This window comes from Sceloporus undulatus, chromosome 7 (assembly GCF_019175285.1).
Source record: "Sceloporus undulatus isolate JIND9_A2432 ecotype Alabama chromosome 7, SceUnd_v1.1, whole genome shotgun sequence".
Classification (NCBI taxonomy): domain Eukaryota; kingdom Metazoa; phylum Chordata; class Lepidosauria; order Squamata; family Phrynosomatidae; genus Sceloporus; species Sceloporus undulatus.
The window spans coordinates 35,518,404-35,532,602 of record NC_056528.1 but is presented as its reverse complement, the minus strand read 5'-3'; the positions used below and the strand labels follow the sequence as shown (position 1 = coordinate 35,532,602).

The 14,199-nt window shown below is 41.4% G+C and overlaps 1 protein-coding gene across 6 annotated transcripts in view; it reads right to left on the bottom strand.

Annotated features, from left to right (window-relative positions):
* Positions 1-14,199, bottom strand: part of AFF2 (AF4/FMR2 family member 2) — a 436,989-nt gene that overhangs the window by 56,667 nt on the left and 366,123 nt on the right. For all 6 annotated transcript variants that reach the window (XM_042478423.1, XM_042478422.1, XM_042478420.1 and 3 more), the window contains 4 exons: positions 11,136-11,352; positions 9,209-9,345; positions 8,006-8,069; positions 5,228-5,364 (listed from right to left, as the gene is read on the bottom strand). In XM_042478423.1, the coding sequence (XP_042334357.1) occupies positions 5,228-5,364; positions 8,006-8,069; positions 9,209-9,345; positions 11,136-11,352 (555 nt within the window). The remainder of the gene's footprint in view (positions 1-5,227; positions 5,365-8,005; positions 8,070-9,208; positions 9,346-11,135; positions 11,353-14,199) is intronic.

The window sequence follows — 14,199 nt, the reverse complement described above, 5'->3', positions numbered from 1 at the left end:
TTCATATCTATTCCTTTATAAAACTATCATTTATAAGAACTATTTTTACATTGCTGTTGTTGGCTGCCTTCAACCTGTTTCTAGCATATGGCAACCCTAAGGTTCACCTTAGGGGTTTTCTTGGCAATTGTTATCCTCTGAGGCTTACAGTGTGTGGCTTGTCCAGGGTCAACCAGTGGGTTTCAAAGGCCCCAGCCAGGATTTGAACCTCTTCTCCAGGATCATAGTCTAATGCTCAAGCCTCTATACCACTTTTTATCAGGTGAAACCATTCAACCCAGTAATTACTATTCTGATTGACCAATGGCTTTTCAGTGCAAGTGAGAGATGCTTTCCAGCCTGCACATGTGTTCTGAAGCTTGCATGAGCCCATGAACCTTGCAACAGGGCTACAAGCAAACATTCCTGTCTGGGCAACTGAGCTATGACCCTCTTTCTGTGCAACGGTTCCTGTTCTGGCTGCTGAGTGAGGAAAGTTGGATCCCTTTCTTCTCTTCTTTTTTCCTAGTCCCCATCTTTCTGATGAAAGGGTTTCTCCCCACCCCCATACTCCATGCATTTAGCCTTATGAAAATCAAATCATCATATAAAAACCATTGTTCTGAGCCTTAATACAATTTCACAGGTACTTGTGTTAGAATAAGTAATAGAGTTCAGTGTTGCATAAGAAAGTTTTAAGGTGTTCAGGCCGTCTCATTTACAAGGCAGTAATGGAGTGCAGACGAACTGCGCTACTTTTACCACTTCAGAACACTGCCGCCCTTGTCATTGGCATCATTATGCACTTCAATATAAAACCTGCTTAGTTCAGTGCTCCCTCCCCCCGTCGTATGCGCTTGATGATTGGTCCTGTCATACTTGATAGGTCAGGCCAAATAACAAAGATTCGTACAGTTCAAGGATGTGCAATCTTAAAGGGATGGGATTTAAAGATAGATTTAGTGTAAATAGCCTTGGCAGTCATATTTCGGGCATCCTGAGTCACTGCAATGCATTGCTCATTCTCACAAATCAATATCATTTGTGTGCACCCATGCCTCTTGAATAGCTATAATTAGCAAACTGGACAAAAACAAAGGTCTGCTAAGAGCAAACGCAACAAGAAGAGACAGGGAATGGTGCTCTTTTGTGTTGCATGCTCCAGTTCTGGGATAAACACAACATCTTGAGCATGATTCAGACATTACTTCAAGGCAGATGTGGTGACAATATACCCACCTCTTTAGAATGTGGGTACAACCCAATCATGTAAAATATCAAGAGAATGAAATTGGCTGATTTAATGATCAAAAGAGGCATATAGATAATGAGTGCTTACTCCCCGCCCTCCTGACCTACCCACAACCACTTCTCTCAAGCTCTTTTAAGACTGAAGGATCCTGGGATTTATTGTTCATCCACTTTTCCAAACTCACTTGAATTGTGCCTAATCAGACACATGGCCATATAATGGTGTGTTGCTAGGAATGATACTTAGCATATGAGAATGACATCCATTGCATGAGAACTCAAGGGGACAGTTGCACAGTTGTACAGGAGTAAACACGGCTATTTTCTTCTGTCTCTGAGCTATGTCTTTGGCATGAGACTTTTATCAACTTTCTGAAGTCCATATCTACCAGGTCACTCTGGTCCACACATTTATGTCCTTAATTTTTTTTCTTTTTTTCTTCCCTAATTTTCTATTTGTACATTCTTTGCACAGGGGATCTTGTAACACCTTGGAGACTAACTAGGCAAAAGATGTTATAGCATAAACTTTCATAGACTTATGCTACAACCTCTTTCATACAGTTAGCCTCAAAGATGCTACAATATCCCTTTGCATATCAATATTCCAGACTAAAATAACTATGGCTCAGTACAAATGGGCGGGAAGTGGCATGCTGGCGTTGATTCTAGAGTTCGGGAGCACACACCAACCGCACACTCCGGAACCCTAGTCCGTACAGACGCCAACATCATGGTGGCCTCCCATCTGCATGGGGGCCGCCATGATGACGCCAATGTGTCTGGATGTCGCTGGCAGGAAGTGGCGTCATGGCGGCACCCCTTCCTGTTTGCGATGCCGCTAGGTGGCACAGTGGGACATGTATGCAAATAGCTGCCCACCATTGCTTCAAAGTGCCAGGTAATGGGGGTATGTTGGGTCAGCTCTGGGTCCACAATTCTTCAGGCTACTTCCCAAGTAATCTGGCCCATGCAGACACCACCTATGTAAAGGGTCAACTATTATTACCTTTTTAAGATGCTTCTCTGATTCTCCTTTTCAATTTAAACTTAATTTAATTTTAGATTTGGGGCAAAGACTTGACTTTTGCTTTTAATTTTCCGGAAAGGGCCACATGCACTGATAATATTATGAAGACAACCCAGAATAAGTAGTGTCACCCAGGGTTCGAATTGAGAGCCAATACAATAAAGAGGAGACTCTCTTGTAACCTAAGAACTTAGCCTCATATGACTGACAAGTCTGGTTTACTTCTGCTTTAACATTATGTATGATCGCTCTACTGCACTATAACCTCCTTTGTAGTCTCTCCTTTCTGTTTAAACCAGAGCTGCATGCAAATACACATTCTGAAATATTTACAAGGTATATTATTTCCCCAAAGATAACAGCTTCTTTTCAAATCCGGTACATTTCTGCTATGTAAACAAATACTCATTCATAATGCAAAGAGTGTACTATTTCCTTATTGATGCTCCTTAGTCGCCTTCCTACGCTGCATTTTTTTCATGTTAAAAATCTATGTCACTGAGAGACATATATTCTAGCAGTGTGTTTACACACGTAGCACATGGCTGATGCATACATATGATTGCTGCAACATCCAACAGTAGCTTGCATGTGTGTGAATGACCTTCAAGGACCCCATACATTCCCATACAGAACTTATTTTAATCACTTGAAATGCAAAACATTTCAGTGGAATCCACTAGCACATTCAGATGCCAGCCAGAGAGTTAAGAAATTGTTTTGATAGGGACTTCAACATATGATTAAGTGATATGTAATAGACATGTTACAATGAAAATAATAATAATAAAATAATAATAAATGAGTTGGAAGATTTGGACACACTTCTACAGCTTCAGTTCATCTAAAAGCAGAACAATGTTTCATTCACTGGGGTCATGCAAATGACTGGTGTGCTCCTTTTTCCCTTGTGAGGTATTCAGCTTTCTCTGTCAGAGAGCTCTGGTGCCACAGCAAACTACAAATCCCAGGATTCCTTACACTGGAGCCATAATGATTAAAGTGGTGTCAACGGCATTAACTCCATCATAAGGTATGGTGGAAGTGGTAGTTCCACAATGTTTGGAGAGCCACATGTTTCACTTTATTGTCCTATAACAACTGGAAACTGAAAGACTGGGTACTTAAGCTTCTGACCGTCTTGTGGTCATTGTTTCTAGCGAACAGTGATATAGATATTGGCTGGAATCTTGTTAGGATCATAGGCATGCCTATCTTGAGGTTGTATGTCTGTATATATTGTTTTGGATGAAGCAAAAGGGACTATTGATCAGTCACTTGCATTCCATCTAAATTTCTAAAACCTTCCTGCCAAGCAGGTGTCAAACCCTATGGGGAAATTTCTACAGCTGTTAAATGGCTGCAAAGCAAGATGGCCAAGCAGCAGAGACTGCCTTCCATCTTTGCTTCAGTGTCCCAGGGAAAGAGGAAGAGATGTGAGGACCTAATTCCTCTTTGGCTGCATCTGCACTGCAGAAACAATCCAGTTTGAAATCACTTTAACTGCTATGGCACAATGCTATGGAATTCTGAGAGCTGGTTTGTTGTGGCACCAGAGGTCTCTGACAGAGAAGGATAAATGTTTCACAAAATGAAAGTTACCAGCATTGTTAAACTGGATTATTTTTGAGGTGCAGATGCAGCCTTACTCTCTGCCTGGAGAACTGTACCAGGGACAGGTTGTAGCATGAAGCTGGATAGCTGCCAGAAGAAGACTTGCCAAACTTTATGTTCTTCTCAATACAAGATTTAGGTTTGGAGACATGGAACTGTTTATAAATTATTTTGTCAACTGCTTTGACCATTATGAAGAAGAGGGCTAGCAATATTCTAAGTAAAGCAGATAAGTCTTTTTTTATTTTCTTAATTAGGATAACAGCTTTATATATACCATGATTCACTTGCTATTTAAAAAAGTGATGCCCATGTTAAGTGTGAATCACTGCAGCAAAACAAATTAACTGAAAAATGATCATGGGACAAAATCTATTAATAACTCCAGCATCTTCATGCATCCCTCATATTTACCAATCCATAAATAGAGCTGGGCATACTGATCAATAGAACTATCTTTATCTCTGTCAAGTTGAAACTTAGCCAGAGAGATAGTCTTTTGCCTCCCTTGTGGAAGGTTTTGGCAAACTCTTCATAAAAGGAAGGCACTTCCAAAGCATTTTGGTTCCTGAAATTAGGCATAAAGTACTATTTCCTAGGAAAGTTAGCAAATACGGGATTTCTGGACTGTAACAGTTAAACCTTAGGGCACACAAGGAACAGCTCAGTTAACAGGCACAAGCAAATCATACAAAAGAGTAGGAAGTAATTCCTCCCTGCCAAACCCCTTTGCTTTCTATGGAACAGCAACTGTTTAAAATTGAGCACTAATTATGTGCTGGTATTAATTAATGTTGAGTTATGTAGAGGCATGTAAATGTCATAAATTAATAAATATAACTTGCTAAATTTCTCTCTCTCTGTGTGTATCCCAGATAAGCACTTGTAAGCTACAATCTTATCTGCCAAATTTTATCCTGGAACAATTTTTTATAGCTAAATTGTAAACCTCTGGAAACCAGGATTTCTAACTGCAATCCCAATGGACTCCCCTTAATGTTTGGAATGACATAACTATCTGTTTTAAAAGACAAGTGTCACTGCCAAATGGTGAAATTACCATGCTTTACTTCCACCCACTACATTTCAATTTTAATTTTATGAATATTGCAAATTATATAACACACACATTATAACCTCTAACGGGGCTAATTTATAAGAGCAGTGTCCATCAATTATAAATTTTCCGTGACATTAATAAAATGCCAGGAAGAACTAATTATGATGACTTCTGAGATGAAGATGCCTTGGACTAAACATTAATGAGGTTGAGATGATACTTTTAAAAAACGGAGCAAGTTCTAATTATGAGTGAAATGAGATTATGAAAATGATCACAGAAAAGACATTAACCTGATGAGTTCCACAGTCTCAGAGTACATGGTGTATGGAGATTTTGCTTCTAATGGATCGCGCTCCATAGCGTTCCCACACTCAATGAAGGAAAGGGCAGCGTCAGCATAATTCACCGCTTTGCCAAACTTTTCCAGCTGGGGGAAAAAAAGTGGAAACAGAGAATATGTTTAAGGTAATATTCAATTTTGACTTTGAGATAAGAAATCTTGAATTAAGGTAAGCCCAATTGTCAATTAAAGCTAGATCATAGTTTGCATGTTTGACCAATGCAGCTGACTGTCAGCTCTTGGCCATTTTTCACTCCAGTGCACAAGGGGTGATCCATGTGTGCAACTGATGTTGATAGATATCTGGGTAAGCAGAGGCATCCTTGCAGTGACAGGATATTTCAAACATAGTGTTCTGTCCTTTGCAGAGCAAAAATGCCTTTGAACCTCATCTATTAACCTCCTTCCTTCTATATTGCCGTATCTCCTGTTGAAAGCAGGAAAAAAGACCAAGTTTATGAAGCTTGTGCTACAAGTCCTTTCACAGGTGCTTTCAAAGGTGTTACATACTAATACCCCAGACTAACACAGCTATGTCTCTGATTATATACAATCAGTTGCACAGTGCCATTATTTAGCAAAAGAGGAGTGCTGCCAAGGTGTAACTACACGAGTGCAGATTATACACTAAGCAAGCACAATGTAGGGTCTCGGTCCAACAACATAGCACAACAAATGCAAAGCTATGTTTAACATCACCATGAGTTTAACCCCAAGTGGTAAAAGTAGTTGGGAAAGACAATGAAAACCATTCCAGGTAATAGAGAAGATTTCTGCCGACAAAAGACAAGAATTAGCAAGGAAATCCTGTAAAATGATGGCAAGGGAGGGCTCAGTGAAGAAAGGGTCAAATCAGAGGTTTTCTTTGTAATGAAGGATATGAAGGAGGCCTGTGTTGGTCATCCAATGCTGCATTAAGTTGTTAAACAGTGCCTGTCTTGGCATTCCAGTAAAAGCACAGGGGACATCAAACAACATGTGACAGGAAAGAGCTGCCTGCAGGCAAGAACATGATGCGCGGTGCCTTTTTGCGTTAGTGCTGCATGAGAAACAGCCTGAATTTTGCCAGGCTCAGATAAAGGTAACAAGATGGAAGACTTGTCAACAGTCCAAGTGAATCAGGATGGGGGTGGGAGAATGGACTGGCATGTTATATGGGGGCAGTGGTGAGCCTCTGCCTGTAAATATTTGCTAGCAACAAAGAGGCATTGGACAACGTGACTGTTCTTGGAAAGGTCAATCAGCCATAGAAGGTGTTGACAGCCTGCTTCTGCAACCCTTTTCAGTGGATGGCATTCTTAATGAGCCAGTGCACCAAGCATCAGCAATCAGCAGCCGCCCACTTCTCAGAGCAGACAAGTCAAGAGATACGAATCCTACATCAGTGATGAGCAGAGTGGCTCAAAAGATCATAGCTCAATCATAGAACACCTGCTTCGCATGACAAAAGTCCCAGGGTTCAGTCTTTTTAGCACCTGGAGTGAAGGTCTATTGTCTGAGGCTGTGAAAGACAACTACTAGGGATCCTGGAGGCCTGTAAAACCTCAGCTAGATGGTCAAAGAGTCCAACCTGGGATAAAGGAGTTTCTTGACTCATCGTGCAGCTCTGAGTAATGGGACAGGTGGCAGCGCTGTTAGCTTTGCATGGAAGTTGGCTGATTGAAATCAGGATCAAAACCCACCAAACATGACAGTGCTAGGTTGAATATGGGATGGGGCTTCTGTAGCATTAATCCTTATCAGAGTCTGGATCATGAGAGGGTATTGCAAAGCTCTGGCAGGCAGAACTATGACATGTTTCATACTTCTACTCCACAAACTCACATCGGTGGTGTAGAGAAATGGCCAGCTCCTTTCCTATAGATGGATGCACAGCACTGAAGGTGGCCAATACCCTTGGTTCCTTATGTTGTGGTAAACAGGAATTAAGAATTTTGTGTTGACCAAGGTTGTATCCAATACCTCCTTGTGTATTGCTTTCTCTCTGGTCGTGCAGTGCTTGCTACCCTATATTAGTCTATAGGAAACACTCTAAGGGAAACCTAACAACCTGTCTCTATGTCTACTGCCCTTTTTAGACACATAAGCACTTGTATAAGTGAAGAGCCCTTTGGCACTTAGGGACAGTCCCCAAAGCAGACTCTTGGAAAGCTAGAGGAGGCAAAGTTTTCCTTTGAAAATAATTGTGTGCTTCTCCCACTTTGAGAAAGTGAAAAATAATTTTTTTATCCACCTGAGAGTAAACTTATAGCGACTTCGAGCTTTACTTGCAAGGCTGGTGTGGCCTGCGGCAGTCTAACGGGACTGCACTTTTCTCCTTGACCTTCCCAACTTCTCCATCCACATTGTAGGTCAAGCTAAATAGGTTGTGGTCAAGGAGATCAAATCTGTCTTTCCCACCTTGAAAGTGTTCTTGCATATAGAAGCTGTTTCTCCATTGGCTTCATTGCCTACTTTCAACAGTAAATCCAACTTTGAACTTTCTGACTGTTTCCACTTGGTCAGAAGACAGCGCTGGGAACACTCTGCATTACTGGGCAGACAATGTGCAAATCCTGTTAATTAATGGCACTGTGTGCGAATAATTAGTGTAATTAATTGCACACTTTAATAGGGCATGTAAATTAGAAGCGGCCCTCCGGCTTATCATGATACCTCTGCAAACTGCACCATAGTGCTGCATAAGCTGCCCAACCAGGCACAGAAAAGTGAGGTTTTGGACACCTACCAGGGCATCTGCTTTGTGCTTTAGCTTCTTTGCCTCTTGCATATAGTAATCTGCATTGTGAAGCCTAAGGAAACAATAACAACAGCAATGAGCAAAAGCACCCCCTGATGAGCTTGCAATTTCCACATTGGCCTTGCTGGTTTAGGTACAATGTTTAGCTTGCTACATAGCCTTAACTTTGACTCATTAAACCATTGTTAATTTCCTCCCTTTCTTAGAAAGATTTCATTGTCATGTATATCATTCTCTCCTTCATCTTTACAACAATCTTGTAATTTAGGTTAGGGTAAAGAAGGCTGCTGCCACATTATAAAATTAATGCAGTTTGATATGAAATCCTGGAATTTGTAGTTTGTTGTGGCACCAGAGCTCTCTGTCAGAGAAGGCTAATTTCACAAAATGACAAAATCCAGAATTCCATAGCATTGCACTATGTCAGTTAAAGTAGTGTCAAACTGCATTAATTCTGAAGTGTAGGTACAGTTGAACAGAGACTGATGCAAACTGACCTGATCCTGAATCATCTCAGCTCCATGGCAAAGCAGGGATTTAATATCAGATTGCTTAATCTATGTTGGGTAGTCTAAAGGGTGGGAATCATGTGCTCCTCCAGATGTTGTTGGATGACAACTTTTAGCATTCCTCACCACAGGGAATGCTAGTTAGGGCTACAGAGGAGTTATAGTTCAACAATACAGAAAGGGCTGCAGGATTTCCATTCCCTGATATAACCATTACTTGTTTGTTATGGATTCCAGACATACAGTGAAACCATAATTTCATCTTCATCCACTCAGATGGCATATTTTATTCTCTCATGTTTTTATTTTATTCAGCACAAAACTAGAACTACAGTGTAGGCATTTTGTGACACTGTCACTCAAATTTATGTGCAGGAGAGGTCTGCACTACTGTTTAAAAAGGCCTCTCCAGGACCTAAACTGACCCAGGAAGGAGCCAAACAAACCTTTCTGCATGGCTCAAGAGCTAAAACCAATGTTCTGCAAGATAGACAATGCTAATTCTTCCTACAAATGCACTCTTTCATTTGTACCGACCAATTCACTTACAACTATGCTCCCCCCTCTCCCAACTTTGTAAAGAATGTGCATGTCCTCATAATGAAATCTGGACAATTATAGGTCCGGGGCAATTAAAAGTCTGAACAAGAAATGACCACATGGGTTTGATCTTACTACCTACATGTCATCAAATGTGATTTTAGGTCTTCTTGGCTCAGGATTCCCATTGGCAAAGGTAGAAGCTGTAGACCAGATGTCGTTGTCTAGATGGCTGGTGTCAAGCAGAGTATTTGGAGCTCTGCTGAGGGAGTCTTCCTCCTGCGGAAAGTGATTTTAATTAGTAGCCTCAGCTTTCATGCTAATAATACCTTTGCATGTCATATTGCGCACATCTGAGGTCCCGAAATTAAAAATCCAGGCACATATTTTGCATCTCGTGTACTTTGTGTCATAAGTCAAGCTCAGTAGATTAATTAAGCACAAGTAGCTACATATCGCTCACACAAGATTTCCCAACCCATCCTTGACGAGGTCACACTTCCCCTGAAGAATGAAGTTCGCAGTTTGGGAGTACTCCTGGACTCGTCTCTACAGTTGACATCTCAGGTGGAGGCGATAGCCAGGAGTGCATGGTGTCAACTTCTGCTGATATGCCAACTGTGTCTCTACCTGGCTCAGGGGGACCTTGAAACAGTAGTACATGCACTGGTAACCTCTCGTTTAGATTTCTGTAATGCGCTCTACATGGGGCTACCTTTGTACCAAGTTCGGAAGCTCCAATTGATTCAGAATACTGCAGCCAGACTGATCACCAGGACACCAAGATCAGAGCATATTACACCGGTGTTGAAATCTTTACATTGGCTGCCAATTAGCTTCCGGGCGCAATACAAAGTGTTGGTTATTACCTATAAAGCGCTTCATGGCCTGGGCCCGAGTTACTTAAGGGAACGCCTCTCCCTACATAATCCGCCCCTCACTCTCAGGACATCTGGCACAAAAATATTAGAACACCCCAAAAACAGGTTAAAAACTACCTCTTGTAAAATGTTTTCTGCGATGGCCCCTAGACTTTGGAACAACCTACTGGAAGAGATCCATCTTATACCTTTTTTGGAAACCTTCAAGAGGGCATTGAAGATGGATCTCTTCCAGCGGGCCTATCCAACGGATCTCCTCTAATCTGATTTTGAACATCTGAATATGATGACTCGATTCTTACGACTGTGAACAATACTTAACAACTCTTCCTCTTTTTATTTTTGATTGATGCCATGTCATGACGTACAAGCATTGCATGCAGAAGATTCCAGGTTGAATCTTTGGCATCTCCAGGTAAGGCTAGGGAAGAATCATGGCTGAAACCCTGTTGATCTGCTTCTTCCAGTCAGACCTGATTACATTGGACTGCAATGGTCCAAGGCAGCTTCCTATGTTCCTGTGAAGTTGCATAGCTGGGAGAAGGGGCTGTAGGAGTGGAAGTTGTGACGGCCAGGACAAACATTACTACATGGTGAAAAAGATCAGCCAGTTTGGCTTCTTCCTTTTGCACCTCAACCCCTCCAAGTTGGGCTACAATCAGTCCCTGGTGAACATCTGGTGCAACTGTAGCTGCAACACAAAGCTAGTGTGCTGTGTTTTACCAGGCCTGAAACAGACCATACAGGAAATGATGGATCAGCTGCCTGCTTTGGCAAAAGGCTGTCCTGGAAGAATGTGCTCTTTTGTTATGGGAAGACCAGAGTTTTGAAAGAGGTACAGATTGAATCTCCTTTATCTGAAATGCTTGGAGCCAAAGGCCCTTTTGATTTCATTTTAATTTCTTTTTGAATATTTGCATATATATAATAAGATATGTTGGGGCCCAAGTTTAAACATGAAATTAATGTATGTTCCATATACAGTTTATGCATGTAGCCTGAATAATTTTGTGCATAAAAAATTGTGCATGAAAAGTTTGTGTACACTGAAGCATCAGAATAGATGGCAAAGGTGTCACTATCTGAATTTTGGAATTTTGTGGGGGGGGGGGATTTTGGAATTCTGGAGAAGGGAGATTCAACCTGTAAGATAAATAGATGTTGAACAGTCATTTTTTGGAAACTTACACAGATTCCCTTTGCACTGGAAGAGGATTTGTTCTCATTCTTCCTGTGTTTGGAGCAGGTGTTGGCTTGCAGTGGGGCTGAGAGGGTATTCTCTTGACCAAAGGTGTTGTTGTCATTGTTGTTCTGCCTGGGTGCTGCATCGTCCAACAGAGGCGACAATGGAGGCGGGAACAGCTTTTCTTCCCTTTTCTTTGTCACCTTTTTAAGGGGGTTGTTGCTGCCAAGGGGGGAAACAACACAGGGCTAGTTATTATAAGTGGGATGCATATGCCACCCATTTGTGGAGTCCACTGTGCCACACAATGATTGAGAAATGAAACATCATACATGTTCCAGAATGTGGAACTGCAAGGCCAGGGCATCATGTAGCCCTCCAGATTTTGTTAGTTTATCATACCCAACACTCTTCAGCTAGGGCTGCTGGGGATTACAGTTCAACATCATCTGGAAGGTATTGTGATTCCCTTTCTTTGCAAAGGTCTACTTTCTCTGAGTTTTTCTCCAGCTACTACATAGGTGAGCAGGCTCATTTTCTACCCCTAAGACCTTCAGTGGATGCATCCTCCAATGTACAACTTAATGTTTCACAATACCACCTTCTTGGGGTGAGATAAATGTTTACATGAGGGTGAGCTTTATTTTAAAGGAGACTTGCCACTTCTGAAAGTTTCCAAGAATGGAGCTTCTTCTTGTTTGGCAGATGGGTGAAGGTGTGTGAGCGGGTCTGGAAGGAATCCAGGGGCCATGAAACAGGTGAGAGGGGCTAGGTGCTTTCATCCCTGTGCTTCCAGAACAGCATATCTATTGCAGCTTCCATATGTCATGCCCATCATATGTTGTAAGGTGAAATAAGAGACAGGCCTCCTTTTCCTATAATATTTGTGTAGAGGTAGGAATCTGAGGAGATGTTGCATGTTATGCAAAGAATACCTACTGAAATTCCCTCTTCCACACAACTATGACAGGGACAAGAGTCCATGTTCCTTATTCCACCTAGCAAACCCTACTAGCTAACTCTGTGCAGAAGACCTGCATGTGATAAAAGCCAGACTGGGAAGAAAAATGGCTGCTATAACAAAAGCACAGTGTCCTTGGCTGACCTCACAGTAAAACCAATGCCCTGGGAAACTATTTTTCCCATCTAGGAAAAAGTAACCCTGTTCAAATCCTGACTTTTTTTTTTAAAAGGACAATAGACCCAGCTGACTTCTTAACATCTTAATTTGTCCATGGATTTCTTTTTATTATTATTTTAGTTACCATCCTAGTCGAGTCAATGAAGATTATTTGAATTTTAATCTTTCCTTAAACAACTCATATTGCATTCCACAGCCATTTACTTTTCATGATTATTGACTCAAATTTTCAATAGCAAATTAAGTCAACAAGAATTTATGTCTCCCTCTTAGTCAATTGAAGTCAGTGTCAGGCATTTATAGATTTACAATACCTCAAAGCAACAAATCAAAGAGAAACAAGCTCAGCAAAGCAGCTTGATTTCACAATTGGGGGAAATTCAATAGCCTCACCTGACTGTATGTTGCAGCCCTTCACCACTTCTAATGATAGGCACATCTATTCCAGATATTTCCTAATTGTGGCCGTTAGGAAATAAAAACCGTTGCTGTCAAAATGAGAATTTTATTACCACTCTCACTAATATCCTTTATCTGTCTAATACTTATCTAAGAATACATACTCATAAAGCTTATAAAAAAATTCTACTGTCAGAAGAACTCTTGTGAGAGCTGCTGAATAGTGAAATAGATTGCTTCAGAAGGTGGTGGATTCTCCATATTTGGAAGTCTTTAAACAGAGTTTGGATGGGCTTCTTTCAGGAATGCTTTAGTTTATATTCCTGTATGGCTGGGGGTTGGACTTGGTGGCACTTGTGGCCCATTCCAGATCTAAGATTCTACTATTCTCTTCTATTGATTGGAATGAGACGGAAAACAGCTACAGATCAAATTGCATATAAAATGCAAACTTTATATTAAAATGTATACAAAAATGTGTATTCCAGGGACCAATAAACAAAGATCCTCAGGCCCATAGCTAGGCTGGGGCAACCGGGGCACTGCTCCAGGGATCTCAGCCAAAGGGGGCTCCAAAGAGATGCGGCTCCTTTGCCCGCGGTGCACCAAGATGGTGCCCATGGTGCGCAGTAGGATTCGGGAGCATGTGAACATTCCCTGAACGTACTTTCTGCTTCAGGGCCCCTAAAGGCCTAGCTATGGGCCGAAGATCCTGAATTGTCAGATGTAGCTATGATGGCAAAGCTCCATTGTTATAGCTATCTCTGCTGATGCCAACCCCACAAACCTATCTCTTACACCAGGCAGTGTCCCAACTGAAGCTGCAGATCAGGGCAGTGGGAAATGATGACTGCAACACTCTCTCCGTCCCAAAACATGTTGAGATGGGAAGCTGGAGAGACCTACCATAGATAATTGATATTGAATATAACTGAATATAATCATATAATCGTAGACATGGAAGGGGCCACAAGTGCCATCAAGTCTAATTCTCTGTCATGCAGGAATACACCACTAAAGAACCCCTGAAAGATCCCATCCAACCTCTGTTTGAAGACATCCAAAGATGGAGAGTCCAGCACCCTCCAAGGCAGTCTATTCAACTGTCAAACAACACTTACAGTAATACATATATTCCTTATGTTTAGGTGGAATCTCTTTTCTAGTAATTTGAATCCATTGGTTTTCATAATGGTTTGTGTTCTAGTATCTGGAGGAGCAGAGAACAAGCTGGCTTCATCTTCTGCATGACATCTCTCTAGATATTTAAAGACAGCTATCAAGTCATCTCTCAATCTTCTCTTCTGAAAGATAAACATGCCCAGCTCCTTAAGTTGTTCCTCATAATGCTTGGTTTCCAGACCTTTGATCATCTGAGGGTGTTTTTTAAAATAAAAGCATAAAACTGACAGCTTCTTTCTTTGTACCATCTAACTACTTCCATCTTAGCCAGACTCTGGTAGTTTCTGTGCCAGAAGATGCAGCTACACTGTCGAAATAATGCAGTTTGACTCCACTTTATTTGCCTT